At 42.3% G+C, this 26,160-nt stretch overlaps 1 protein-coding gene across 5 annotated transcripts in view; it reads left to right on the forward strand.

Annotated features, from left to right (window-relative positions):
* The window catches only part of CHRM3 (cholinergic receptor muscarinic 3), a 507,331-nt gene extending 482,109 nt beyond the window's left edge, over nucleotides 1-25,222 (forward strand). For all 5 annotated transcript variants that reach the window (XM_053607907.1, XM_053607908.1, XM_053607905.1 and 2 more), the window contains one exon: nucleotides 23,346-25,222. In XM_053607907.1, coding sequence (XP_053463882.1) covers nucleotides 23,365-25,137 — 1,773 coding nt within the window. In that variant the 5' untranslated portion in view covers nucleotides 23,346-23,364 and the 3' untranslated portion in view covers nucleotides 25,138-25,222. The remainder of the gene's footprint in view (nucleotides 1-23,345) is intronic.
* Nucleotides 25,223-26,160: the final 938 nt, after the last annotated feature.

Consider the following 26,160-nt stretch of genomic DNA (forward strand, 5'->3'; position numbering starts at 1 on the left):
CCAACCTTCCTAATGCCATGATGTATTTTCATTGTTACAAAGGGGTCGCAGCCAACAAGTTGAGAACCGCTCCTTTAAACAAATATGTACACAACCAAGTCTTATTTGTTGAACATGTGAATAAATGAAAGAAATGTGAATATAAGTGAAGGAGCTGAGGATGAAATGTCTCCTGACTACTGTGTGACTTCTGACATCTAGATCTATATTTGTCCCCACCTCGAATCTTTTGGTCTTTTTGTGAGGTCTTCTTGAAAGTGCATCTCTCTTCTGAAAATTTTTCTAATGCAGTTAAAAAAAAAAACAAAAAACACTGACCTGGAGTCCCAAGGAAATCTATTTATTGGATGAAAAGAGAACCCCAGCAAACACCCACAAGCATCAGCTCTAGTTAGATAGACCCGTTCTCAAGAGGACAGCCAAACTTCCCTGCTGGATGTTTTACTGACTGTGAGGTAGGCAAAAACATGGCTTCACATTCCCACACCCGAGCCTGTGGCTGCTACCTTGTTTGGAAAAAGAATCTTTGCAGATAAAGTTAAGCCATGTGTGATAAAGAGATCATCCTGGATTATTCATATGGGCGCTAATTCCAATGACAAGTGTCCTTAGAAAAGACATACCGAGAGGAGGAAGAAGCAGTGTGACATGGGGGCAGAAATTGGATTGAGGAGTGCGCAAGATGAGGGATGCCCAGAGCCGCTGGACGCTGGAAGAGACAAGGAAAGGGTTGTCTCTCAGAGCCTCCAGAGGGAGCAGGGCCTTGGCAACACCTTGATTTCAGAATTCTGGCAGCCAGAAGTGTGAATTGAATTGATTCCTGTCGTTTAAAATCACCCAGATCGTGTAATTTGTTATGGCAGCCACAGTAAATGAATAGCCTGACACTGGGAAATTGCACTGACTGATTCTTAGTCTCATTCATAAGGCTTTTGCGAGACTGTTTTGATTCACCTCTCTTGTGTAAATGGATGGTGAAGGGTAAGAAAAATAGCTCACCATAGACATCTTGAAATGCCTTTTTTTTCCTTTGAGTTACTCTAACTCAGTGGTTCTCAACCTTCCTAATGCCACCCTCCTCATGTGGTGGTGCCCCCCCCAACCATAAAATTATTTTCATTGCCACTTCATGACTGTAATTTGTCTACTGTTGTGAATCATAAAGTAAATATCTGATAGACAGAAGACCCCCAAAGGGGTCACAACCCACAAGTTGAGAACTGCTGCTCTAACTTGACTTTGCATATGTGTGTAGAGATTAAACCCAAAAGTCATAAAGTGTTTACCAATAGATGTTAAATATTAACTCTTCTTTGAAAAAAGTCTTGAAGTTTTAAACATATTCCTCAATACCTTAGGATGCCAAATTCATAAGCACCTTATACTCAGCCCCCACCAACAGGTGTCTGGCAGCCCAGTGACGTGTGTCTGCTGCTGGTCTCAGCCCCTTCTACCATCAGAGAGACCTTACGGTCTAACTGCCTAGTTAGAATCTGGTTGAGAAGAATTGGGGTTGGGGAGGCAGCTGGGAGGAGTGTCTCAAGAGAATTTTTAGAAATCACTGGAGAAATTTTGTAATAGGCAGGTGCCTTAAAAGAAAAAAACAAAATAATTGCTATTCCTGGGCAGCGCCTGTGGCTCAGTGAGTAGGGCGCCAGCCCCATATGCTGAGGGTGGCGGGTTCAAACCCAGCCCTGGACAAACTGCAATAAAAAAATAGCCGGGCGTTGTGGTGGGCGCCTGTAGTCCCAGCTGCTGGGGAGGCTGAGGCAAGAGAATTGCGTAAGCCCAAGAGTTAGAGGTTGCTGTGAGCCATGTGACGCCACGGCACTCTACCGGAGGGCGGTACATTGAGAATCTGTCTCTACAAAAAAAAAAAAAAAAATTGCCATTCCTTACTTGAACGACCTTCAAGCTCCCCCTCTGTGAGTGTATCTTGATTCTGCAAGCAGGTGAGACAGAAGGTGTATGACCGCCCTCTAGGACAGTGGCTCTTAAACTTTAGCACACATCAGAAACACGTGGAGGGAAGACTTGTTAAAACACTTGCAGGCCTTTCCCTCTGAATTCCAGAGAAAGAGATCTGAAATGGGGTCCAAAATTGGCATGTCAAACAAGTAACCAGATACTGATTGATGCTGGGGTTCCAGCGACCACACTTGGAGAACGACTGGTCAAATGTACAGGTATCTAATTAAATTGGTTGGCTTGTTGACAATTATCTGGGATCATTCTTGTACCCTGAGAGTAATATCACTACAGATTTTTGTGCTAAAGCTCTCAGTGTATTGTTTGCAGCAGATAAGTCTATTTGATGACAACTTTGGTGCCAGTGACTTTCTGTGACACACACTCTTGCAAGCCATCGTGTCTTAATCAAACAGGCCGAACCCGCTCAGTGCTTTGCATGTACATTGACTAAATTTTTAATCCTCCATAAACACAACACCTGCAATAGCTTTCTGCTTAAAGGCCCCATAGGGAATCTTTTGGTGCCTATTAAGCCGTTCTATAATACTAGAGTGGACGGCGACCCCAAGCTAAATGGGTAATAATCCAAGTGCCTAGATTAACATTTTTCCTAGGTCATTCGCCTTGCCAGCTCTGTCAAATGGAAATTAACATGTCTCTGATTCTTTGCTAGCTTTTTGAGGGGAATCCCGATGAAAATGCTCTTGGAGCTATGTAGGCTCAGCACCTGTAGGTCAGCAGCTAGGGTGCCAGCCACATACATCGGAGCTGGCAGGTTCGAACCCAGCCCAGGCCTGTCAAACAAAAATGACAACTACAACTGAAAAATAGCTGGGCGTTGTGGCAGGGGCCTGTGGTCCCAGCTACATGGGAGGCTGAGGCAAGAGAATTGCTTAAGCCCAAGAGTTTGAGGTTGCTGTGAGCTGTAATGCTACAGCACTCTACTGAGAGCAACAGAGTGAAACTCTGTCTCAAAAAAAAAAAAGAAAAGAAAAGAAAAAATGGTCTTGTAGCTATGTATTTCTAAATAACCAACTCAATTTTGTTAAGATATTTAATAGGACATAAACTGTTCCCCTAATTTCTTGTAAGTGAGCTTTGTTATTTCAAACCAGCAAAAGTCATGTGGCAGTGGTATTTTTTGAGACAGCAAGGAAGATAAGAATGATTCCTGATGCTTATTAAGATACAGTCTGAGCCCTGAATTTATTTTCTCTCATATCCAAACCTTGGTAAACTGAGAGAGGCAAGTATTAAGTTCATTTGTGGGGAACACAAATCAGACCTGGAGCTGTGGATGACAGCAGAGGAAGTGTCCCTGCTGGGAAAGGGACAGGTGCTAGAGGCCTGTGGTGTTACTTTTGGGTTTGTACACTGAAGATTTTCAACCCTGATGTATATGTATTCTAATTTAAGATATCACAAGGAAGAAAAAAAATAGATGTTCCCATGGAAACATTTTCTGAGGGCCAGCTCTTCTGTCTTATTATCATAGCTTATTTAAATATTTCCTGGACTCGGTTTAAACTTAATTCCTCTATGTGTTCTATTTTCAGTGGCCACAGGCAAAGCATAACATCTGGTCAGAGGTTTTCTTGAAATAAATTTTTTTAATTGTAGGCAGGTCCATCGATTTCCATATGTCTGCCTGTGTTTACAGTAGTGGCAAATCTAATATCATGCGAAAATTTCATTAGCATGCATTTCCAGATCTCTGATTAAGAATTTGAAGTTGGCTGAACTTGACTTTCCTTCAGGAATCGGAGTGGACACCTGCCTGCAGCTGGATGTGGTGCCATTTGTCACAACATATGCTAATCGCATTCCACTGGGTTCCAGAGAGCATTGCTGGGCTGCTGTACCAGATACGCAGAGCCCAACCTCCCATGAACCTTCCCTTGACTTGAGATTTTATCAAAGTGACCTCACCTTCTTTATTCCTTTCCATTCTCAAGAAAACTCTGAGTTCATTGATGTTCTGTGTTTATATACGGGCTCCTTTATTTCAGGCTGTGCTGGACACCAGCTTGCCAGCACAAAGAATCTATTCATCTCTTTTTCCTTATTTATCCCTTTTCTGCATATGGTGGTTTGATAGCATACAGTGGCAACTTACGGGTTCTCCAACCATTTTAAAAACTAATTAAGCTTTTGAAACCTAATTTGTTGGAATCCATTGCACCTGGGCAAGTTGAAGTTCCTTTCTCATAGTGTCAGAATTTCCATCATTTTATTTGTGTTTGTTGAGATGTTTTTCAAGAGAACCTCATTACTTGTAAATGTATGAGCACACGTATCTTTAGTTAAGTTATATGGTATGCAGAAATGTTTAAACTCTCACTATCTCAGCCATAACTAGTCCACTTAGATTTTTACAGAAATCAGAAGATGTACTCTGAAGCTAATAAAGCTAAAACTTCATGTCCCTTCCCGATGGCTCCTGAGGGAAAGGGGAGGGATGGCATTCATCTTCATAATTTTGTATTTAGTTGATTAAGGCAAAATTATCTAAGCTTCAGTCTCCACAAAGTCTGTTCCTGTCTGATTGAAATGTATCAAAACATAAATTTCATAAAAAGACCTTTTGGTCGTAGCTTGCTTTTAGAGTAGAAAGGGTTGCTCATTGAGGTGGTGGTCTGGATGGTCGTTATGGTGTTTATCTCTGCAGACAAATGCATTCTGACACCAACATTCATATGTCAAGAAGAACAGCAACAGGGAAATGGATTGCTAGTACAAGGTCACATCACATCCATCAGTTTTGATGCAGTTGCCAGTGGTGCCTCCACAGAGAAGCCAAGCTGTGTGTTAATTGGTCTCTCCCAACAATTCCATCAGTGGCTAGGGTCAGGGGCAGGAGCACAATGATCTCACTGTTGCTTCTTCTGTCTTGTAAAACATACTCCACTCACCTCACTTTTTGGCTTTTCCCACTGTTTTTTGCAAACTGGTGCAAGTAGCTAAGCCAGCCACGGAGCACAGGGACATACTTTGGTATCTCCATAGTGGGCTGGTGCTATAAGCCTATCCACTCATAGTGGGCTGGTGCTATAAGCCTATCCACTCACAGTGGGCTGGTGGTATAAGCCGATCCACTCACAGTGGGCTGGTGCTATAAGCCGATCCACTCACAGTGGGCTGGTGGTATAAGCCGATCCACTCACAGTGGGCTGGTGCTATAAGCCTATCCACTCACAGTGGGCTGGTGCTATAAGCCGATCCACTCACAGTGGGCTGGTGGTATAAGCCGATCCACTCACAGTGGGCTGGTGCTATAAGCCTATCCACTCACAGTGGGCTGGTGCTATAAGCCGATCCACTCACAGTGGGCTGGTGCTATAAGCCGATCCACTCACAGTGGGCTGGTGCTATAAGCCGATCCACTCACAGTGGGATGGTGCTATAAGCCTATCCACTCACAGTGGGCTGGTGCTATAAGCCGATCCACTCACAGTGGGCTGGTGGTATAAGCCGATCCACTCACAGTGGGCTAGTGCTATAAGCCTATCCACTCACAGTGGGCTGGTGCTATAAGCCTATCCACTCACAGTGGGCTGGTGCTATAAGCCGATCCACTCACAGTGGGCTGGTGCTATAAGCCGATCCACTCACAGTGGGCAGCCGGTGCTATAAGCCGATCCATTGACTTTGTCAGTGGTTCAGCCCGTCAGTCCTGGGACAGGCTCCACCCTGGGGCTTAAGACCCACCTCATGGGTACAGTGTAAACTAGTTGGATGTTGGGGACACTGAAAGCCCAGACTTACCACTATGCAGGAAACACGTGACAGAATTCAACATGTACCGCCTAAATCCATTGAGGTTTAAAAAAAAAAAAGGAGAAGAAATTTAATCAATTCTAGATGACAATCTTGCCAAATAGTATCAAGCATCATGATGGTGGTAAGAGAGAGGCGGACGCTGCGTTCTATGGGGAAAATGAGTTAATAGGCTCTCAGGCCAGCAGGTACCAGATTATTCTGAGTGACCGTGATGAAGCCGGCAGGTGCCATGTTCTTGTCAGTAATCGTCATTAAAGTTGATTGGGAACCAGTCATTCTTTCTGGCCACTGTGTAAGGCTCCGAGGCTTTCCACCTGCGTGGATTTCCCAGCGCAGACTTCCTATGGGGGAAAAGCTTCTTAGGCTAGCTTGTCTGCCCCCACGAGCTGAAGGAAGGCAGAAGTCCCCATCCTTTCAGTGTCTACCCAAGTTCAATAAAGGGCATGTCACGGCTACCTGGGGCTCCTCAGTTTGTCCCCCATCCAGCCGAATCCCGTGCAGACCTCCTTGGCTTCAACCACTGGCACTATTACTACCCTGAGGAGTATAAATTTAAATGTCAGAAGAGCTTTTCATATTTAACTCTTTTACGATAGATTTCCTGGTTTATCTATCTCAGAATAAAGAGGAGTCAAATCTGTACTAATTCTAGAACTGGGAGTGTATGGACAAAACCATAATCACATGGTCAAGTCCAACCACAGAGGACCCCACTGTAGTGGAAGTTAAAGGAATGGAAAGTGGGTTTTAGTGAAGTTGCAGAATCTGACACGCACAGTCTGGGTCCCGGCTCCGCTCCCTAACTAGTCAGATGTCCCTTGTACAAGTTTCTGCGTAACCCCTCTGGGCCTCAGTTTCTTCATATGTAAAGTATCAAGGAACGTCCCTGCTTTACAGAATTAGTATAAAGATTTAATCTAATGAATATAGATGCTGCATGTTGAGTGGCACCAAGTATGTGGTGGGCCTTGTAGGAGACACCTGTTAGAAATACTTTGACGATAAGGGATTAGGGAAGGGATTTAACATCATTGGTCTTGTTAAAGAGCAGGAGAGAATATACATTATTGCTTGGCAGTCTCCACAGCTGTGGGGTAAATAGCTACAGGATCACTTCTACAAATAGCTGCGGGAGAAATTCGCTGGGGTTCCTCCGTTGGTGCCACTTCTTGCTCGGAGGACGCCTGATCGGGGCTCCTCCTACTAAGACTGCTGCTGAGCGATTGCTGCTGAGATGCTCCCTCCTACTGATATTGACTATGACTTCTAAGGTGCTTGGGTACCTCACCCCGAGGAGAATGCACAGCAGTCCGCGTCCTGGCAGTTTCTTGGGCCAGGGCCGGTGACCTAGCATCCCGGCCCCGACAGGGCAGTACCACCATCACAGATTTCCTCGTACCGTGTGTCAGATTGTGCATCCTGCAATCTAAGGATTGACAACGTGCAGAGCACCGTGCCTGGCATAGGCCAGCCTTAAACATGACAATGGTAGGACATGTGCAGTCCCCACAAGCAGCATGAAAACCTCAAAGTCATTGGGTGAGAGAGTCGACAATTGCAAAAAATAATCCTCCCCAGAAGGTTGGCTGCTCCTTTGCAGTACATTAATTGTATAAAGTATTTGATACATTTTATCATCAGTATGATATGGTTATTAGGTAGAGACTTTATCCAATATTAACCATTGAATTATGTGCTTTTTAAAAAATTTATTATTATTATTATTATTTTGCATTTTTTGGCCAGGGCTGGGTTTGAACCCACCACCTCCAGTATATGGGGCTAGTGCCCTACTCCTTTGAGCCACAGGCATCACCCAAATTATGTACTTTTTGTATAATATCTCCAGAAGGAGAAAGAGGGGCTTTAGAGAGTGAAGTCACCTGCCCATGTAAGCTAGGTGGACACTGACGGTTTGCGATGAGGTGGATCTGACTCCAGATCACCCACTTGCTGTCTCTGTGTACATGGCACCCATATCTGCTCTCAGGGAGCCTAGAGGCAGATGGTGAGATGGGAAACTTCCCAGCTTATCAGGACAAGCAACCGTGTCTGCCAAGATTCCCGTGCACAGCCCAGGTAGCAAGTGCCATATCACCCAGAGGAGGTGAAATTAATGGGGTCTTCTAAAAATAATCCCAGCCATCAAACTTCTACATTCAACCTGCAGTTATTATTATTATTATTATTATTATTTTTTTTTTTTTGAGATAGAGTCTTACTCTGTCACCCTGGGGTAGAGTGACCTGGTGTCATAAATCACAGCAACTTTAGACTCCTGAGCTCAAGCAGTCCTCATGCCTCAGCCTCCCAAGTATCTGGGACTACAGGGGCTACTTTTTTTTTTTTTTGTAGAGACAGAGTCTCACTGTACCGCCCTCGGGTAGAGTGCCGTGGCGTCACACGGCTCACAGCAACCTCTAACTCTTGGGCTTACGTGATTCTCCTGCCTCAGCCTCCCGAGCAGCTGGGACTACAGGCGCTACTTTTTAAAGACAAGGTCTCGCTCTTGCTCAGGCTGGTCTCGAATTCCTGAGCTCAAGAGATCCACCCACTTCACCCTCCCAGAGTACTAGGATGATAGGCATGAACCGCCACACACCGCCTTTTTGCATTTGTTTTTAATTCATAAACCTCATTATAATTTCTTTTCTATCTGAATATATGTTTCCATTTACATTGATGTTAAACTTTTAGTATTTAATTTTTTCAGTCATATTTCTCTCAGGTTTTAGAAGAAAGATTCACACTGTTTTGTTTGACTGGTTCAACTTTATTCCTTTGTTTTTAATCCCATAGAGCCAGAATTAATAGTGATAGGAGCTTTAGTTTCCATTTGGTTTCAGGAAATTCGAAACGTGAGATCATTGTTTTCTATTATTTAATTAAATAGACCGGGCCAAAATATACATTTTATTATTATGTTATTTTGATTCTCACAGTTTTCTGTACTTACTTGATTTTTCACAGAATAGGCAGTGATACTTTCACTAAAATAATCATCTTTTACACTTATGTATCAAATGTAAAGATTTTGGTTCACATTTTATGTTTAAGTCAAAATCTACAAATGCCCTTGGAGCTTAGCTGTTTTAGAAAAGAGTTTTTAAACCGCCAATCCATCTTCTACTTCACCAAAATCCTTTCCTATTTATTTGTTTATTTGATTTTCTATAGAGTTTTGGGATGTGTGCCAGGGAGTTAATGACCATCTCCTTTAAATGCTGGTAAAATGAGACATGGAGCTTTAACTTTTTACTAAAATTTTAATAGCGCTAATGGAGGAAAATGAATCTAGAAACCAGCTATTTTTTTTTTTTTTTTTTGATGGGGGGAGAAGTATCTTGGAGATTTGTCTTGGCTTCACTGGTGCTGAGCTCTGCAACATTTCTCTTAAAAGGAGTCTTCAGCAGATACAGTGTCTCAAGCACTTTTTTGCCCTGGAAGTTTTATTTTAGCCAAAGACATAATGTGCCAACTTCTGAATCCTGGACAGTCCCTCTTTGTATTTTTGAGTTCTTTCTAAAGCGTGTGTAATAGATAGATAGAGTTGCACCGGATGCTAAAGGTGTCCACAACATATTGTTTAATAAAAAAAAAAATTAAGAAAACCCAACTAGAGAATATAATAGGCATTGGGTGACAAGTAGTGACGTTTTGGGTCAAACTGCCCCAGTTCAACACTTCACTCTGTTTCCTGGGAGCTGTGTGATGCTGGCCCAGTGGCTGAACCTCTCTGCGCCTCCATTTTCTCATCTGGAGATTCAGTAATTAATTTGACTCAAGAGATTATGTTGTACAGGCAGTGAACAGTGCCTGGTATGCAGTGATGCTTAAAAACACGTATAATTTTGCAGAACAAATTTTGGAAGAACATATCCATTCATCTAACAAATATTTACTTACTAAGTAAACTGTTAGTGACTAACTCTAGCGCATGGGAATGAGAAAGGCAAGGCCAGGAGGACTCAGTTTCTGCTTTACAAGATCGGATGTGGTTGAAGATTTTGCTTTTTGTACTTGACTGATCTGCTTGCTGGGGAGGTGGTTAAGAACAGACGGGGGAGCCAGGCTGCCTGTCTGCCGTTCTCCATCTGTGTTCACAGCCAGCTGGGTGACTTGGGACAAATCTTTAAACTGCTTGGTACATCCTTTGCTTCACACTTAAAGTGGAAGTCAGAACAGTCCCTACCTCCTATAGTTTTGTGAGGATTAAATGAGCCAATAACTATATCCATGCCACTTAGAACAGTACCTGGCTCCTTGAGCGACAGAGGGGATCGGTAGCAGTGGCACCAGCAATAATATTTAATAGAAGAAACGGGGTGAGGTCAAAACCTGCAGTGCCCTGAGGTCACCATGATGTTTGTCTTTAAAATCATAAAAAAAAAAAAAAAAGAATTTAGAAAGCATGTCCCTGAAAAGACAATAGAAATCCAAATAAAATCGTGGTGTTTTGTTTTCACTTCCCTAGTTCTCTGTCCTTCCCACGATATTTTTAATCCCTTAGCCATTGTCTAAGATTCTTTGCTGAGTATCTCATCTGGTTTTTCCAATTCCTGGCAAAGTTCCTCCACTTTGTATGGTCTCCCCCCTCCCCTCCCTCTCTCCCTCTTCTTCTGCTGTGGAATTCATTTTGGTCTTTGGAGTTTTTTTGCCCTACCCTGGTTGAAAGGAAGCTCAAACTACCAGATTTTTTTCTGGTCTGCTTTGCTTTTCTAAGAAAACTTGATAATTATTAACAAAACCATATGCATTAAATATAGATCCACCAAATATTTTTGTCTACTGAGGAATCATTTTATTTTAATTATAATTAGGGATATGGAACAAAAAAAAAAAAAGGAAAAAGCTTTTGATACTGTCCTCAAGAGATGAGATTTACAACCTAATAGAAAAATAAAATTGCATATATACAGGAAGCAATATATCAAATACTTAATAGTGTGGGTGCAAATGGAGACCTGGTCATGGGCACCTTGCTAACATGGCTCAGTCGTGGGTATGTTCAGGAAGCTGAAGAGAAGACTCCCCATTATAAAGCACCTGTCAAAGGCTTTCCCTATTATGTCATTGACGGTGTGGTATTACTATTCTTTTTTTTATTATTTCAGAATATTATGGGAGTGCGTACGGTTTAGCTATATGAATTGCTTTTGTGCAATTTGAGTCAAAATGATTAGCGTTCCCATCACCCAACTGGTGTGCATTTTACTAATTAGGTGTGAATTTACTCACTCCATCCTCCCTCTCCCACTGGCTTGGAGTCCCTTGAGTGTTACCGCCATGTGTACACACGAGTGCTGATTGATTAGTCCTAATTCAGCAGTGAGAACGCGTGGTATTTGTTCCTTCATTCTTGCCGCACGTTACGTAGGAGAATGGTCTCCCGTTCCATGCAGGTTGTTACAGAAGGTACTAGCTCACGATTTTTTTTTTTTTTTTAAGAGACAGAGTCTCACTTTGTCACCCTCGGTAGAGTGCCGTGACGTCACAGGACTCACCTCCTGGGCTTAGGTGATTCTCTTGCCCCAGCCTCCCAAGTAGCTGGGACTACAGGCGCCCATCACAACACCCGGCTATTTTTTGTTGCAGTTTGGCCAGGGCCGGGTTTGAACCCGCCACCCTCAGTATATGGGGCTGGCGCCCTACCCACTGAGCACAGCTCACGATTTTTTATAGCTGAGTAGTACTCCATGTTGTCCACATACTGCATTAATCCACTGATACATTAACGGGCTCTTGGGTTGATTCCACATCTTTGCAACTATGGACTGTGTTGCAGTAAGCAGCATTCCAGTATAAGAGTCTTTTTGATACAATAACTTTTTTCCCTTTGAGTAAACACCTGACAATGGGATTGCTAGATCGCAGGTTTAGGTCTGTTGTTAACTTCTTCGAGGTATCTCCATAGAGTTTCCATACAGGTTGTCCTACTTTTCAGTCTCACCAACAGTGTATAAGTGCTTCCTTCTTCTCCACGTCCATGCCAACATCTGTTGTTTGGGGACTTTTTGATAAAAGCCATATTCTCACTGGAGTTAGGTGATATCTCCTTGTGGTTTTGATTGCATTTTCCTGATGATTAGAGACACCGAATATTTTTTCATATGTTAAAAGAACATTTTTCATATGCTAATGACCAGTATTACTAGGCTTAATTCTTAATTTTCTGGTCTGAACACTGAGGATCCCAGAGCTTTAATAACTAACCTGAAGTCCTTCAGCTCATCCATGGCGAGCAGGGATTCAAACTCAGGCTGTTGAGAATCTCACGTGACCTTCTAGTACCTTCCACCATATGACATGTGTTAAGTGAGCGCTGTTGAGAGTAAATTCAGGGGCAACAAAGAGAGATTACAAGGTAGTTTTTTATGCCAAGTGGTGCTCATTTTACCCAGAAAACTCTAGCCACTTTGTGTCCATGACCAGACGGACATCTGCAGAAGCGCTGTGTCCCTCGGAGAACGCACCTCTCTCCACACTGCTGGCATCCAGAGCAGAGTTCCAACAAGTGCCCAGGCACACCTGGTTCCTGTCCTGGAAAATGCATTCTACTGATTCAGCCCCCCACACACCTTGGGCCAACTGTTCTTAATGGCACCATGTCTGAAGTGGTTTTGAGAAAGTACAAATTGGTTCTCAGCCTTCTCCACATTTGCCTCTGGAGCCCCGAGACCCTGGCTCTCAATCACTTCAGAATTCCTGACCATCAAACACAACCTCAATTCTTACCCCCTCTACCTTCTTCTTGAATTTTGCCTTCTGATTCTCCCATTGAAGGCGTAACGATGTTAATCTCCATAAAGGCGGAGTGGAGACAAGAGTTCTGGGTCTGAGATAAAAACGAAATTGTACTAGGTCTCAGGGGCCCAATGGTGAGTAGGTGAAGCTGGAACTTTGAAGATCAAGGGTCTGTGGTGTCCTGGGAGATACAAATGGAAACTCTCTACGCTGTAACAGGAGACATGCAGAGGGCACATGAGGAGTGCCGGGAGTGAACTTCGCAGGGGTTCACCCCTCTGTTTGGACTGCAGCGATCTCTCTTTACTGCTCGGCAGCTTGGGATCCACAAAGTACCCCATTCTTTGCCACCTCCTTACTGAATCAGGCAGAGCTAATAGCCACACTGTTCCTCCTATTGCAATTACCTTGTTTAGTAGTTCCTCCGGAGGAAGAACGTACCCCCAGTCCGAGGCCTGCAGTAAGCAATCAAACCTATTTGCTATTTAAAATAATGTTGAAAGTGATGAACCACAAATATGTGACTCATCTTTAGGATGGTGGAGGTTATGATTTCCAGAGAAGTTGATTCTTCTGGAAATCAATGGGAGCTGATTCTTAAAGAGTTTCCCCTATTGATAAGTATCAAACAGGACATTTCCCAGACTTTCCTGACAAACAGAATGCTATGACATTTGTCTGGGTCTCTATGATCTCTCTTTAGACCAGGGTTTGTTCACTTCAGCACTATGCTGCACTTGATCTTTGCAAAAAGGCTCAGAAGTGATTCAGCCTCGGCCCTATGGACATCTTGGGCAGAACGATATTTTGCAGGGGGCTGTGCTGAGCATTATAGAATGTTTGTCAGCATTCCTAGCATCTAACAGCTAGACCCCAGGAGCACATTCTCCCCAGATGGTGACAAGAAAAGTGGCTCCAGACATTGCCAAATACCCCACAGGGGCAGAGTCACTGGGATTGATAATCACTGCTTTCTACTCTACAAACATTAGTTCTTGTTAGGCATGAAAAAGGCCATTCTATCAAATCAACCAATCATAGATAATTATTAAATTGATTTTACCATTTTTGAGAAACTATCATGGACTAGGCTATACTGGGCACTTTCTACAAATTCTATCTAATCCTCAACTAGTATAATCCTCATTTTATAGATGAGGAAGCAAGAACAGAGTGCTCAGGCAATTTGCCCATGTGGCAGAGCCAGGCACGTTCCCTGACCCTAATGCGCTGTGGCAGAGCTTGTGAGCTGTTTGATACGAGCCTCCCACATCACTTCCACACTCTCTGCAAACATACAGTTCTATCTACATGTATGAATTGGGGCGTGTAATAAGCTGAAGTTTGAAAGGAAATCAGATGTGTGGAACAAGTCCAGATACAAAAATAAATACTCTGATAAATATGGACCTTGGAAAAAATCATCACGAGCCTAACTTAAATTAATCATAAAAGCATAAATATTAAGCCAAAAGAACTTTCTTCACCAGGTGTCCTTTTAGTTCATAAACTGACATCTTAGAAATATTTAGCCCAAAGGACTGTTTTCACCAGAAGATTTTTAACCAGAATTGTTTCCACAGTTACATTAGTGAGACTAGGGTTTTAAAAGCATCCTCCTTTTTCCCCCCGTTACAAAAGCACAGTGTTCAAAATAAGTAGAATACATACATCTTCTGAATGTTGAAAAACTAATAAGTAAATCTTAGATCATACAGACACTGCAGGAAACAGACTCCAGCTGCACTCTCGCCTCTCTCAGAAAAGCATAACTCTAGAGACAAGGATGTCTGCCCCTTTCCGGGAGAAGGGGTCAGATCTTAATAATATTTAAAAAGAACTCTCTGTGTGTGTGTGTGTGTGTGTTTTTTTTGTTTTGTTTTGTTTTGTTTTTTACTTTATGCCATTTTCTCTACAAATTCTAATAACAAAAAGTTTTAGGCTTGAGAGTGCTAATGCAAATAAACACCAGTCCAATTTAGATTTTTTTTTTTTTGAGGTAAAAACCATGTTATTTCAGCAGCACCAGCTACAGTACGGATGCGAGTCCTTTCCCAGACATCCTGCATTTGTGTTGTCAAATCAAATAAAAACCCATGAAAGGCAGCAGCAACCAAGGGAGGCAGCATGATGCATCAGTTTTTAAAAAACAAACTTTCTCCTTTTTAGATGGAATTTTATTGCAGTTTTGGCACTGGAAAATGTTTTATTCCCAACAAGAGCTCTTGTTCCATATTAGGAGACATCTTTCCCTCTCGCAACTTGAAATGAATACCAAGAGCTGAGTTCACGAGTTTGATTCCCTTTAAAGACACGTTTGATTGCAGAGCTTTGTTGACCGTGTTTGATATCCTGGCCCAACTGCACGGTCAAGGGCTTGGGGAAACGCGGCGGCTTTGGCGCCTGCGGGCAGAGGGGATCGCCGAGCCTCTTTCGCCACCTAGTGGTCGAATATGGTATTTTCCTTCACCGGACCAGGATTGCTTTGGGAAAGTCTTTCCAGCTGTTGCATCCTATTATGAACTAGAACAGAAAACAGAGACACTCTTAGCAAACAGGACAGTCAGAGAAAGACACCCTCCACAAAAAAAACTGAAAAATGCTGTATTCCGAATAGGGGTAAATCACCAAATAGTGGGTCTTAGAAAAAAAATGTGATTGCAAATGTATTTGGGTTTTTTCCAGTGCTCATGAGTAAAAAAACAATAATAGTGATAGAATTAAGTTAGAGAAAATAAAATGTATTCATCTCCTTGTAGTTCATTATAACCAAGGTACCTCCCATAAATATTGGCCTTTTCTGTTTTCTCGAAGCAATTTTACATGTATTTTACATTGGATCTTTATACTCTATTAACTTTCAAAAGTTACCTATATATTTTACATATTTATTATCCTAGAATTTTTTTTTCCACAACTAGGGGAAGGTGATACTATTCGCAGAACTAATCTTCAAATTCTCTTAAACTAAGTACTCTCAAATTTTGGGAGGTTTTCCCCAATATTTTATTTTACCCTCTTCTTTTAAATATTAATACAGGATATCAAAATATTTGCTGCAGTGTCTTTCAAACATGAAATACATTGTATTTCCATCACAACTGTATACACAAAAGTAGAATGTATGTGTATGTGTGTGTGTGTGTGTGTGTGTATGGCAGAATTATAATGAAATAATATTTATTGCCATTATACAGTATGTATTCTGATATGTCCTATTCAGTATGATTATGTAATTTTTTAAAAATTCTTCTCTTGGCCCACTCATAGGGTTGTCTTGCATTTTTGAACAGGATCCATTCTGTACATGCTCCTAAATGTAAAGAGGCAAAAAATGGTTTAGAGAAAAAGGTACCACACTCAGAGATGAAATTGAGTGCCCACTGATAGGTACACACAGATGTGGCTAGCCAACACGGAAGGGTAGAATCTCCACCCAGAATTCCTCAGTGCCCTCGGAGGCACTCACGTTAGCCACTGGCAGGGGCAGGCTGGGTTGTGCACTTTGTGCCTGTGGTCTGGTGCCTGGAACCCTCAATAGCAATGTCCCAAATGTCCCATCAACATGATGGGGAGGGAGCTTGCTCTGAACCCCAGAGCTCCTACCCGACCAACCCATTGCCTTTATTCTGGCTATATCCCTAGAATTTCTGTCTGGGACGAGGAAAGGGTTCTGTAGGTCCCCTCACCAAAATAATTCAATTCAAGGAGCGTAGAGTATAAACTCCTTTAACTCAAAATATGAGTCTATGGAATAATGGGGTGTGGAGTCAGAATGAGGAAAGAATGCAAAGTGTAGAAATGATACTCTGTTCTCAGGTAGAGCACCGTAAGCTGAGGGCTTTGGCTCAGGTTTATCATTGTTTCATTTGGGCCTCACCTGGGACCCCTAATTCCTAGGAAGTTACATATTACCTGTGGAATAATAAATAGGCCCTTACAGATTCAGTCCTCTGGTCCATCAACCTCAATCCTAACCATCGTCTTCCTCAATAATGTCACTGCCAGCATATGGTTTGCCTGTGTCTTTCTGTCCTTTTGTAATTTTAGTTATATGAGTATAAAAGATCTAAGGACATTTACTACCTATAGTATATAAGATAGATTGTGCATGTTTTATTGTTACCTAAATTATATCATGTTTTATTCATTTTCCTACCATGTGCTTTTCTTACTCAACAGTATATTTTTAGAACATTCTGAGTCAATACATCGATATCAAATGTATTGCTTTTATCTGCTAAATAGTGTTCCCTTTTCTTTATAATCATATTTTTTAATGTCAAACTGGTAATCTTTTACATTTACCTTTTTTTTTTTTTTTGTCATAACAACAAATGCTTCAGGGAACACCTTGCACATGGCTCTTTGTGTACACAGGCATGCAGTAATTTCCAGAGAGTGGATACCTAGCAATTAGATTGCTAATTCCATGTCACTTGCTACTGTCAAATCATCCTTTTTTAAGTGTTTGCATCCATCTGTTTCACCTGGATAGGGAAAAAGGAGAGCTTTCTTTCTTTGGCCAGTGTTTAGGTTCATATACCATTCTTTGATGTTCAAAGTGTTTGCAGCTCCAAAAACCTTACCTTTACAGCCTTTCTCTCCAACAGAGTATTTAAAGTCTACTTCAAAATCAGATCTTGATCACACCGGGGTTGCTTTCTCCATTTCCGTGGTAATGACGCGACCCTGAGGACAGGAGAGGTTGCCACTGGGAGAAAGGAAGCAAGATGTCCTTTAATCCTTCAGAGTATTGGCGTACCCTACCGTAATGCTTCTGACCCTTCCCGTAACCCACAGCGTAGGTGATAGTATTCCACTTTTATAACTTAAAAAAAAAAAAGTGATCTCAGAGCAGTCAGGCAGTTTGCTAAGTTTATATGCAACTTCTGCACCAACCCCAAGCCCATATTGCCATATACTCATGGAAATACCATATGAATACAAGAAGTAGGATTAAAGTACTTCATTCCATCCTAGCATCCAATAAGTGCTGACCATTTCCTAGACATTTCTGTCTTACGGCTACAAATCATAACGGGTTTCAATAATGCGCTTTGCTTGTGATTTTGGCTTCTCTTTAAAAGGTTTTATTTTCCTCAAAAATATGTTCATCTATCACTTATTCAATTATTTCTTGTTGCTTCCATATGCGCAGGTGTTAGAGGAAAGCTCAAGTGAGTCATCGGGAGGGTCATGGTCATTAACTATTAACATATTAGCTATTCTCCTTGTGTCACACAGGTGAGCAAGGGACTACAGGTCATTCCCTTCAGTGGTTTTTTGATAGCTTTAAACTTGTTGTTCAGCTCATAATCTATCAGAAAAGGAAGAGAATTTTTTTTTTTAAATAAGAGAAAAACACATCTCCAAGAAATTCTAAAAGATATTAGATATTGGGCGGCACCTGTGGCTCAAGGAGTAGGACGCCGGTCCCATATGCCGGAGGTGGTGGGTTCAAACCCAGCCCCGGCCAAAAAAAAAAAAAAAAAAAAAAAAAAGATATTAGATATTGAGTTAATGTTGGCTTGTAAGAGGAATGATGGTGCTAGTCAATACACCAGCGCAAATGCGTCAAAGAGCACCTGACTGCCATACAAAGGGTTTCTAATGATTCGTCAAGAAGCACCCAGAACATGTATTAATGAACATGATACAGAGAGGTAGCCTTAATTAGGGACATCTTTCCTCAATTCTGGCTTCTTTTTTATTTTTTTTTCTATATTCCAACAAAACACAACTGGACTGGAAAACTTTCATTTTGTGGTGCCCTACAGACTCACAGGATGAAATGAAGAAAATGCTACAAAAGCTATGTTAACTAATGTGATGAAAATGTGTCAAACGATCTATGAACCAAGTGTATGGTGCCCCACGATCATACTAATGTACACAGCTATGGTTTAATAAAAAATAAAATAAAATAAAGAATAACCACAATGCTCAAAAAAAAAAAAAGAAAGAAAATAATCGATCTTAGGCTAACCTAAAATTCTTACTTATCTTCTTAGTTAATATAGGTTAACTGAACAAATTGGGTTGTTATTTAATTTTTATAAATATAATGTGATTATTCCCAGGGAGCAATTGGTATTGTCTAAGTGACTTTGTGCTTTGTACTTTGTAAAGTATTTTATTCACTTCCCATCTCTCACCTGGGGGGAGCTCTTGGAAGCCAGAGGCTGTGCCTCATTGAATTCCACAGGTCCAATCATCTTAAAGCTGGCAATGGTTCAATAAGCATGTGTTGATGTTGATGGTGGCAGGATATGTTAATCAAGACCCTTTCGGTTGCAGGTAACAGAAACTTTCGCAAGTAGTCCAGTCAAGAAAGGAAATGTGTTGGCTCACAAAACCAGCAAGGTCAAGGACGTGGTGATGCCTTCAAGGGTGGCTAGATCCAGGTTTTCATGGACATTACCAGGGTGCTGTCTCTGTTTCCTTTATTCCTTCCCATCTCTCTCCCTCTCTATCCCTTTCCTCTATCTTTGCTTACTTCTCAGTTTCAAATACTGTGAACAGCGCCTAATAATACCAAAGCACTCTCATTGCAGCAACCATATTGATTCTCCTCCCATTTTTGAGTTGAACTGAGTTTTTCTCTTGTGTGGGCACGTATTAGTTCATCTACTGGCTTCATATTTGTATTAAGTACATTGGGTACTTTACTAAGAAGAACGTATTTCACCTCCTGCTGGTGTCTTCTTCAGGTCCGCGACTGTGGCAGAGGAGTCAGGATCATGTCATTGATTCTGATCTCAAAATGAGTACTGTCATCCACAGGCATTTCCAGCTGAAGGAAAGACAGATGACAGACACCACCGCAGGACTTCAGCAAGCAAAATAAAATAAATAAATAAATAAATAGTAAATAAATAGAAAGGAAAGAAAAAAGGAATAAAGACAGACAGTAGCACATATATGAAGCATTAGGGTTAATAGGCATTAGATATATTTACTTCTAATAAAATCAACATGTGATTAAGAAAATGAGGCTCCAGAACACGACCAATTCCCCTGGAACATGACAGCAGAGATTTACAACACGTTTGAAGAGCTAAGAGGTGGTTTTGTTGTTGTTTCTTACTATTTTACTATGGTTATCCTTTATCACTACCTTGCTCATAAATCTAGCATCTGTAAGTGTATATGTTTATGTTGAATTTTCTGGTCTACTCCACTAATTTATTAATTTACCATAATGCCAAAATAACACACTTTTCACAACTTTTTCTTTATGATAAGTCTTTACGAATGGTAGAACAATTCCTTCCATGTTCTTTCAGAATGTTTTGACCTGCCTTTGCCCTAGTCAAATACTCTATTTTTAAATTTCAGATTAATATGAGGGTATAAATGATTAGGTTATAATGTTTTCTATTTTTGGGTAAAGTCGTATTGTATTTCTGCCCTGCACTCAGGAGGTGTGTCCTATAGCCTTAAATTATGCCCACTGGGTTCCCACCAATCTCCCTCCCTCTTCTCCTCTCCTCCCATGTTTGAGTTGAACTGACTTTTCCTCTTGCGTGGGCACGTATTAGTTCATCTACTGGCTTCATAGTCATATTAAGTACATTGGGTACTTTACTAAGAAGAATGTGTTTCAACTCCATCCAGGTTAATACAAAAAATGTAAAGTCTTCATCTTTCTTTAAGCTGAATAGTATTCCATGGTGTACATATTCTGAATGATTGAGAGTTTTAAAAGGTGCCATAGAAGTTTCTGTGAGATTTGGAGAGCTAAGGGTGGCAGAGGGAGGAGGGCCAAAAGGCCTATAACATCATCTCAGCAGTAGATGAGGAAACTCAGGGGCCGTGTCCAGGAATCTTGGGAGTGAAAGGGACATTGGTGGGAGGAAGGCTCTTCAGAGTGTATATAAAAAATGAGCATGGGTCTGGGGCTGTAAGAGAAGAAATGTGCACACGGTTAATAATCTAAATAGGACCAAAGTGCCCCTTACAGGCATGCAGGGTGGAGGGCGTCCTAGATGCCCCAGGAGACCGTAAATAAAAGTCGTTACTAACCTCAGAGACAGGGCGTTGTCCTTGGCGGCCTGTTCTGGTCCATCTACAGAGTTGCAGGTTCAATGGAGACATGGCCAGGCAAACACCCGGGATCTGAGTGGGGGCAGAGCAAGCAGCCGGGTCTTCTACATCCGCATCTTGGAAGAAACCATAAACGTATCTGAGTGCTCCAAACTGCAAGTCACACCCCCGAACTGCAGGGGTCCTTTAGTGAGGAGGACCTGGGGAACAGGGTGATTTAACAGCACTTACCTAAACCCAAAAGAAGCAAAAAGAAGTAAATGAGGACAGAGCCCACCAATTCCCTCAAATCAGAAATCAGTGCAGTAGAGGCAGTGTGGATTTCATGTATAAAAATAGTGATGGGGGCAGCTCCTGTGGCTCAAAGGAGTGGGGCGCCAGCCCCCTATGCCAGAGGTGGCGGGTTTAAACCCAGCCCCAGCCAAAAACTGCAAAAAAAAATAGTGATGGCGTATACAGAATATTTTAAACTATTCTTCTCTGTCTTCAAGTATTATGTTAGAATATTAAGACTTTGCAGTTTTGTATCATTTCAGAGACTACTGCGTGGGCGTGAGTGTGCACATGAATTGTTTCTGTCTAACTCTACGGTTATTATTTACACGCACACTGTACACTCACATACAGACTCAGCTCCTGACTTTGGCATTTTTATGTTTTACAGCTACTACCTCCTTGCCTTTCAAACAATTGACCCATTTACATTGCAACCCTCAAATCCCAAAAACTGATTAACCTCCCACTAGTGTCAACCCCGGATGTATCAAATCATTTGCATTCTTGCCAAGTTTTTAGGTGGCAAAGAATATCTCATTTGTTTGTAAAGGCACAGCAGTGCCGCTTTGGGGAGGTGTATAATGATTTTGAACCTCTTGGGAGAGGACACCTGGAAGGAACATGTGGAGGGGAAGTGTGACATCACAACCAGACGCGGTGACTGTGGGCCTGGACGTGGTGACTCTCCACTCCCCCCACCCTTCTTCATCAGTTCAAGCACTAAAACAAGTTACTTTCTGTGTCATCCTTTCCTATAAAATGTGATTATTGTAAAGATTAAATGAGATGGTGCCTGTGATACAATGTGTACCACATAGTAAATGTCCAATAAATATTTTCTGTTGACATTTACTAATTGCGCTGAATGTATCTCTGAGCTTCCTGACAGCCAAAGCCAAAGTGAGTTTGTTGTTCAGTAAAAAGAAGAAGGTGATAAAGTCAGATACGTACATACACACAGCACTTACTTCTCAGTACTTTCTAGACGAGCATTTTGAGGAGAAACAAGACTTCTTTCATTACTTATCATTGAATTTCAGGAGGCATTTATCAACAATTTATTCCATCATACAGAAAATTGTAATTCCAATTTTTCAATGAGGAAACTAGGATTCAGAGAAGTTAAACAATATCTAAGGCCCCACCTGTCAATGGTGAGAATGAGATTGGTACTTTGCCCTTTCTGACTCCATGGTCTTTCCTGCTCCGTAGAAAGCCTTTCCAAAAGTCTCTGTTGAATCAGACAGCACCCCTTGATAGGTACTCTGAGATGTTCTGGGGACGTAATACCGTAAGGCTTGATTTTAGGACTCTTGAGATGAAAGTTTGTAGTTGAAGACTTTTTCTTTTTCCTCAGAGACAGGGTCTCACTCTGTCATTCAGGCTGGAGTGTAGTGGCATCATCACAGCTCACTGCAGCCTCTAACTCCTGGGCTTAAGTGATCCTCCTGCCTTGACCTCCAAAGTACCTGGGATTACTGGCATGAGTCTCCATGTCTGGCCGACTTGAAGACTTTTTTAACCAAAAGCATAAATACAACAGAAGTGTACTCAGTGGATTTTTGCTATAATGACCAAACTTTCCATTCATAAAATGATGCTCATTAAGGAATTATTTCCTGGATCTAGTCCACAGTGGTTGGTGATGTGAGAATTCTTGACTCAGTAGCGTCCCAATACATCCCTAGAGGTTTGGGGAGGACGGCACAGGTCACAACCAAGGCTAGCAACAGCTCTGTGAGGGTCTCACTGGTGACACCTTCATTGTAATGGTTCTTAGCTGTTTATATACTTTGATAACAAGTGTTTGAAAGTACAGTTTTGCAATGATTTATCTGTGTTATGTGCTAAAATAGTTTTTCATTATTTGAGTTAAAACATCTAAATACTAGAAATAGTCAAAACCAGTTTGGTACATTCAAAACATACTGGCAAAAGTTCTTCCTCATGTTATCAAACAAAAGGTAGTCAAGTTACCGTTACAAGAAATGATACATCATTTTTCAATCCATTTTTTAAAGAGATGATATAATGGGGGTTGATTTATACTTATTTTCTCCCTTTGTCTGGATTGGCCTTACTCATTCGAGTAAGGCCAATAAAATTACTTAGATTTGAAGTCTCAGATAGGAAAATGCCTAGGTGGATAAATGCAAATAAATCAAGTTAATTTATCAAGTGGCATGATAACAAACCTCTATTGAATAAGTGTCATGTAAGCATCTAATATATTCTCCATTTACAAACTAGAAGTAAGGGTGATTTTGTTTGATAACAGCACTACTCGGAATATATTTACAAATGTGGAAAATGTGGACAAAAGCACACGGATCCATGCCTGCCACTAACAAACTCTACCTTCTGGAGCAAGTCGATCCGTGCCTGCCCTTAGACTCCTCCCTTTTAAAAGAAGAGACTGAACATTACACTGTTTGGCTTCTTTTGAGATTGAGCGTTCCAAGTCTTTTAATGTATGTGATGCCAAGTTTTTCTAACTCCCACCTTTTCTCTCTTTTATTCTCCAGACTATGTCAGAGAGTCACGATGACCTTGCAGGATAACAGTACAACCTCGCCTTTGTTTCCAAACATCAGCTCTTCCTGGATACACGGCCCCTTGGAGGCAGGGCTGCCCCCGGGAACAGTCACTCATCTTGGCAGCTACAATGTTTCTGGGGCAGCTGGGAATTTCTCCTCTCCAAATGGTACGGACAGTGACCCTCTGGGAGGTCATACTGTCTGGCAAGTGGTCTTCATTGCGTTCTTAACGGGCTTCCTGGCCTTGGTGACCATCATCGGCAACATCCTGGTCATAGTGTCATTCAAGGTCAACAAGCAGCTGAAGACCGTCAACAACTACTTCCTCCTAAGCCTGGCCTGTGCTGACCTGATCATTGGGGTCATTTCCATGAATCTGTTTACGACCTACATCATCATGAACCGGTGGGCTTTGGGCAACTTGGCCTGTGACCTCTGGCTTGCCATTGACTATGTGGCCAGCAATGCCTCCGTCATGAATCTTCTGGTCATTAGCTTCGACAGGTACTTTTCCATCACGAGGCCACTCACCTACCGAGCCAAAAGAACAACCAAAAGAGCAGGTGTGATGATTGGTCTGGCGTGGGTCATCTCCTTTGTCCTCTGGGCTCCCGCCATCCTATTCTGGCAGTACTTTGTAGGGAAGAGAACTGTGCCCCCCGGGGAGTGTTTCATTCAGTTCCTCACCGAGCCCACCATTACATTTGGCACAGCCATTGCTGCTTTTTATATGCCTGTCACCATTATGACCATTTTATACTGGAGGATCTATAAGGAAACTGAGAAACGTACCAAAGAGCTTGCTGGGCTGCAGGCCTCTGGGACAGAAGCAGAGGCAGAAAACTTTGTCCACCCCACAGGCAGTTCTCGAAGCTGCAGCAGCTATGAACTTCAACAGCAAAGCATGAAACGCTCCAAAAGGAGGAAGCACGGCCGCTGCCACTTCTGGCTCACAACCAAGAGCTGGAAGCCCAGCGCCGAGCAGATGGACCGAGACCACAGCAGCAGCGACAGCTGGGACAACAATGACGCTGCTGCCTCCCTAGAGAACTCCGCCTCCTCCGATGAGGAGGACATTGGCTCAGAGACGAGAGCCATCTACTCCATCGTGCTCAAGCTTCCAGGTCACAGCACCATCCTCAACTCCACCAAATTGCCCTCGTCAGACAACCTGCAGGTGCCTGAGGAAGAGTTGGGCATGGTGGACTTGGAGAAAAAAAACAACAAGCTGCAGGCCCAGAAGAGCATGGATGATGGAGGCAACTTTCCCAAAAGCTTCTCCAAGCTTCCCATCCAGCTAGAGTCAGCCGTGGACACAGCCAAGGCTTCGGATGTCAACTCCTCAGTGGGGAAGACCACGGCCGCTCTACCTCTGTCCTTCAAGGAAGCCACTCTGGCCAAGAGGTTCACTCTCAAGACCAGAAGTCAGATCACTAAGCGGAAAAGGATGTCCCTCATTAAGGAGAAGAAGGCAGCCCAGACCCTCAGCGCCATCTTGCTTGCCTTCATCATCACCTGGACCCCCTACAACATCATGGTTCTGGTGAACACCTTTTGTGACAGTTGCATACCCAAAACCTTTTGGAATCTGGGCTACTGGCTGTGCTACATCAACAGCACCGTGAACCCCGTGTGCTATGCCCTGTGCAACAAAACTTTCAGAACCACTTTCAAGATGCTGCTCCTCTGCCAGTGTGACAAAAAGAAGAGGCGCAAGCAACAGTACCAGCAGAGACAGTCGGTCATTTTTCACAAGCGCGTGCCCGAGCAGGCCTTGTAGAATGGGGTTTGATCAGTAGCAGTGGCAAAGCGCACACTCCAATCCACAAACCTTAGGAGGAGGAGGAGAGGAAGGTGAGGGTGGGAGTGATTCCTGGTGATGATAATCACCAGATTTGAAAGAAGCTGCCTGTTTACTGATCCATTGAATAAACCCATTTTAATATGAAAAGGCAAATACCAATTCAGCAAAAAAAAAAGCATACTACTGAATATAAAGAAATTTATTCTGAAATAGACTTTAAGTGTTTTTTCCTTTTTTTTTCGTAAAAATGAAAAAAGTTGCTTCACAGCAATTATACACCCAAATTGATTAGCCTGGGTCTTTTAATTCCCATTAGCTTTGGAATCTCAGAGGAGAACATGGCTGGCCCATTTGCCACGTTCTAACCAAGGATCCCCAAATCGCTGATCAGACCCCAGGTGGGGCACAGCAGGCTAGCAGATCTGCAGTTCTGAAATTATTTCATACCTTGCAAACCTGAATCTTCTTGTCCCAATAGAGCTTCCTGTCTTCTCTTTGGTGTGTCGTCAAACTCTATTTGTGGACTTGATTCTTGATTCTTGCAAAGTATTGTTTTGTGCAGTTCAAGTTTCGTACAAATAAAAATACTAAGTATATATATATATACACACACGTGTGAGTTACACACACACACACACACACACACTGTACATAACATAATGGGAAACACTGAACTGGCCAATTATTCCTGCAATATACGCTTTCAGTACTTTGGTAACTGAAGTCTCTAGGATCCTAACACAAGTTAAAAGTGAAATGCCCAGTTTAATGATTTCAAAACCAGGGCTGCTTTGCACAAACTATCCTTGAAGGACATTCGGCAGAGAACAGCCAGGCCTTCTCAGCAGGTCTGCGCAGAGCTGACAGGTCCGTGAGTGAGTGGAGCAGCAGGGCATGGCCAGACTTTGAGCGCCACCAGTCTCTTTGATGACCTCTCTCTTGTCAGAGCTAAGTCAGGGCCCCTCTGAGCTCACATAATGAGCCACACCCACATGTTTG

The sequence above is a fragment of the Nycticebus coucang genome, chromosome 10 (genome assembly GCF_027406575.1).
Source record: "Nycticebus coucang isolate mNycCou1 chromosome 10, mNycCou1.pri, whole genome shotgun sequence".
NCBI lineage: Eukaryota > Metazoa > Chordata > Mammalia > Primates > Lorisidae > Nycticebus > Nycticebus coucang.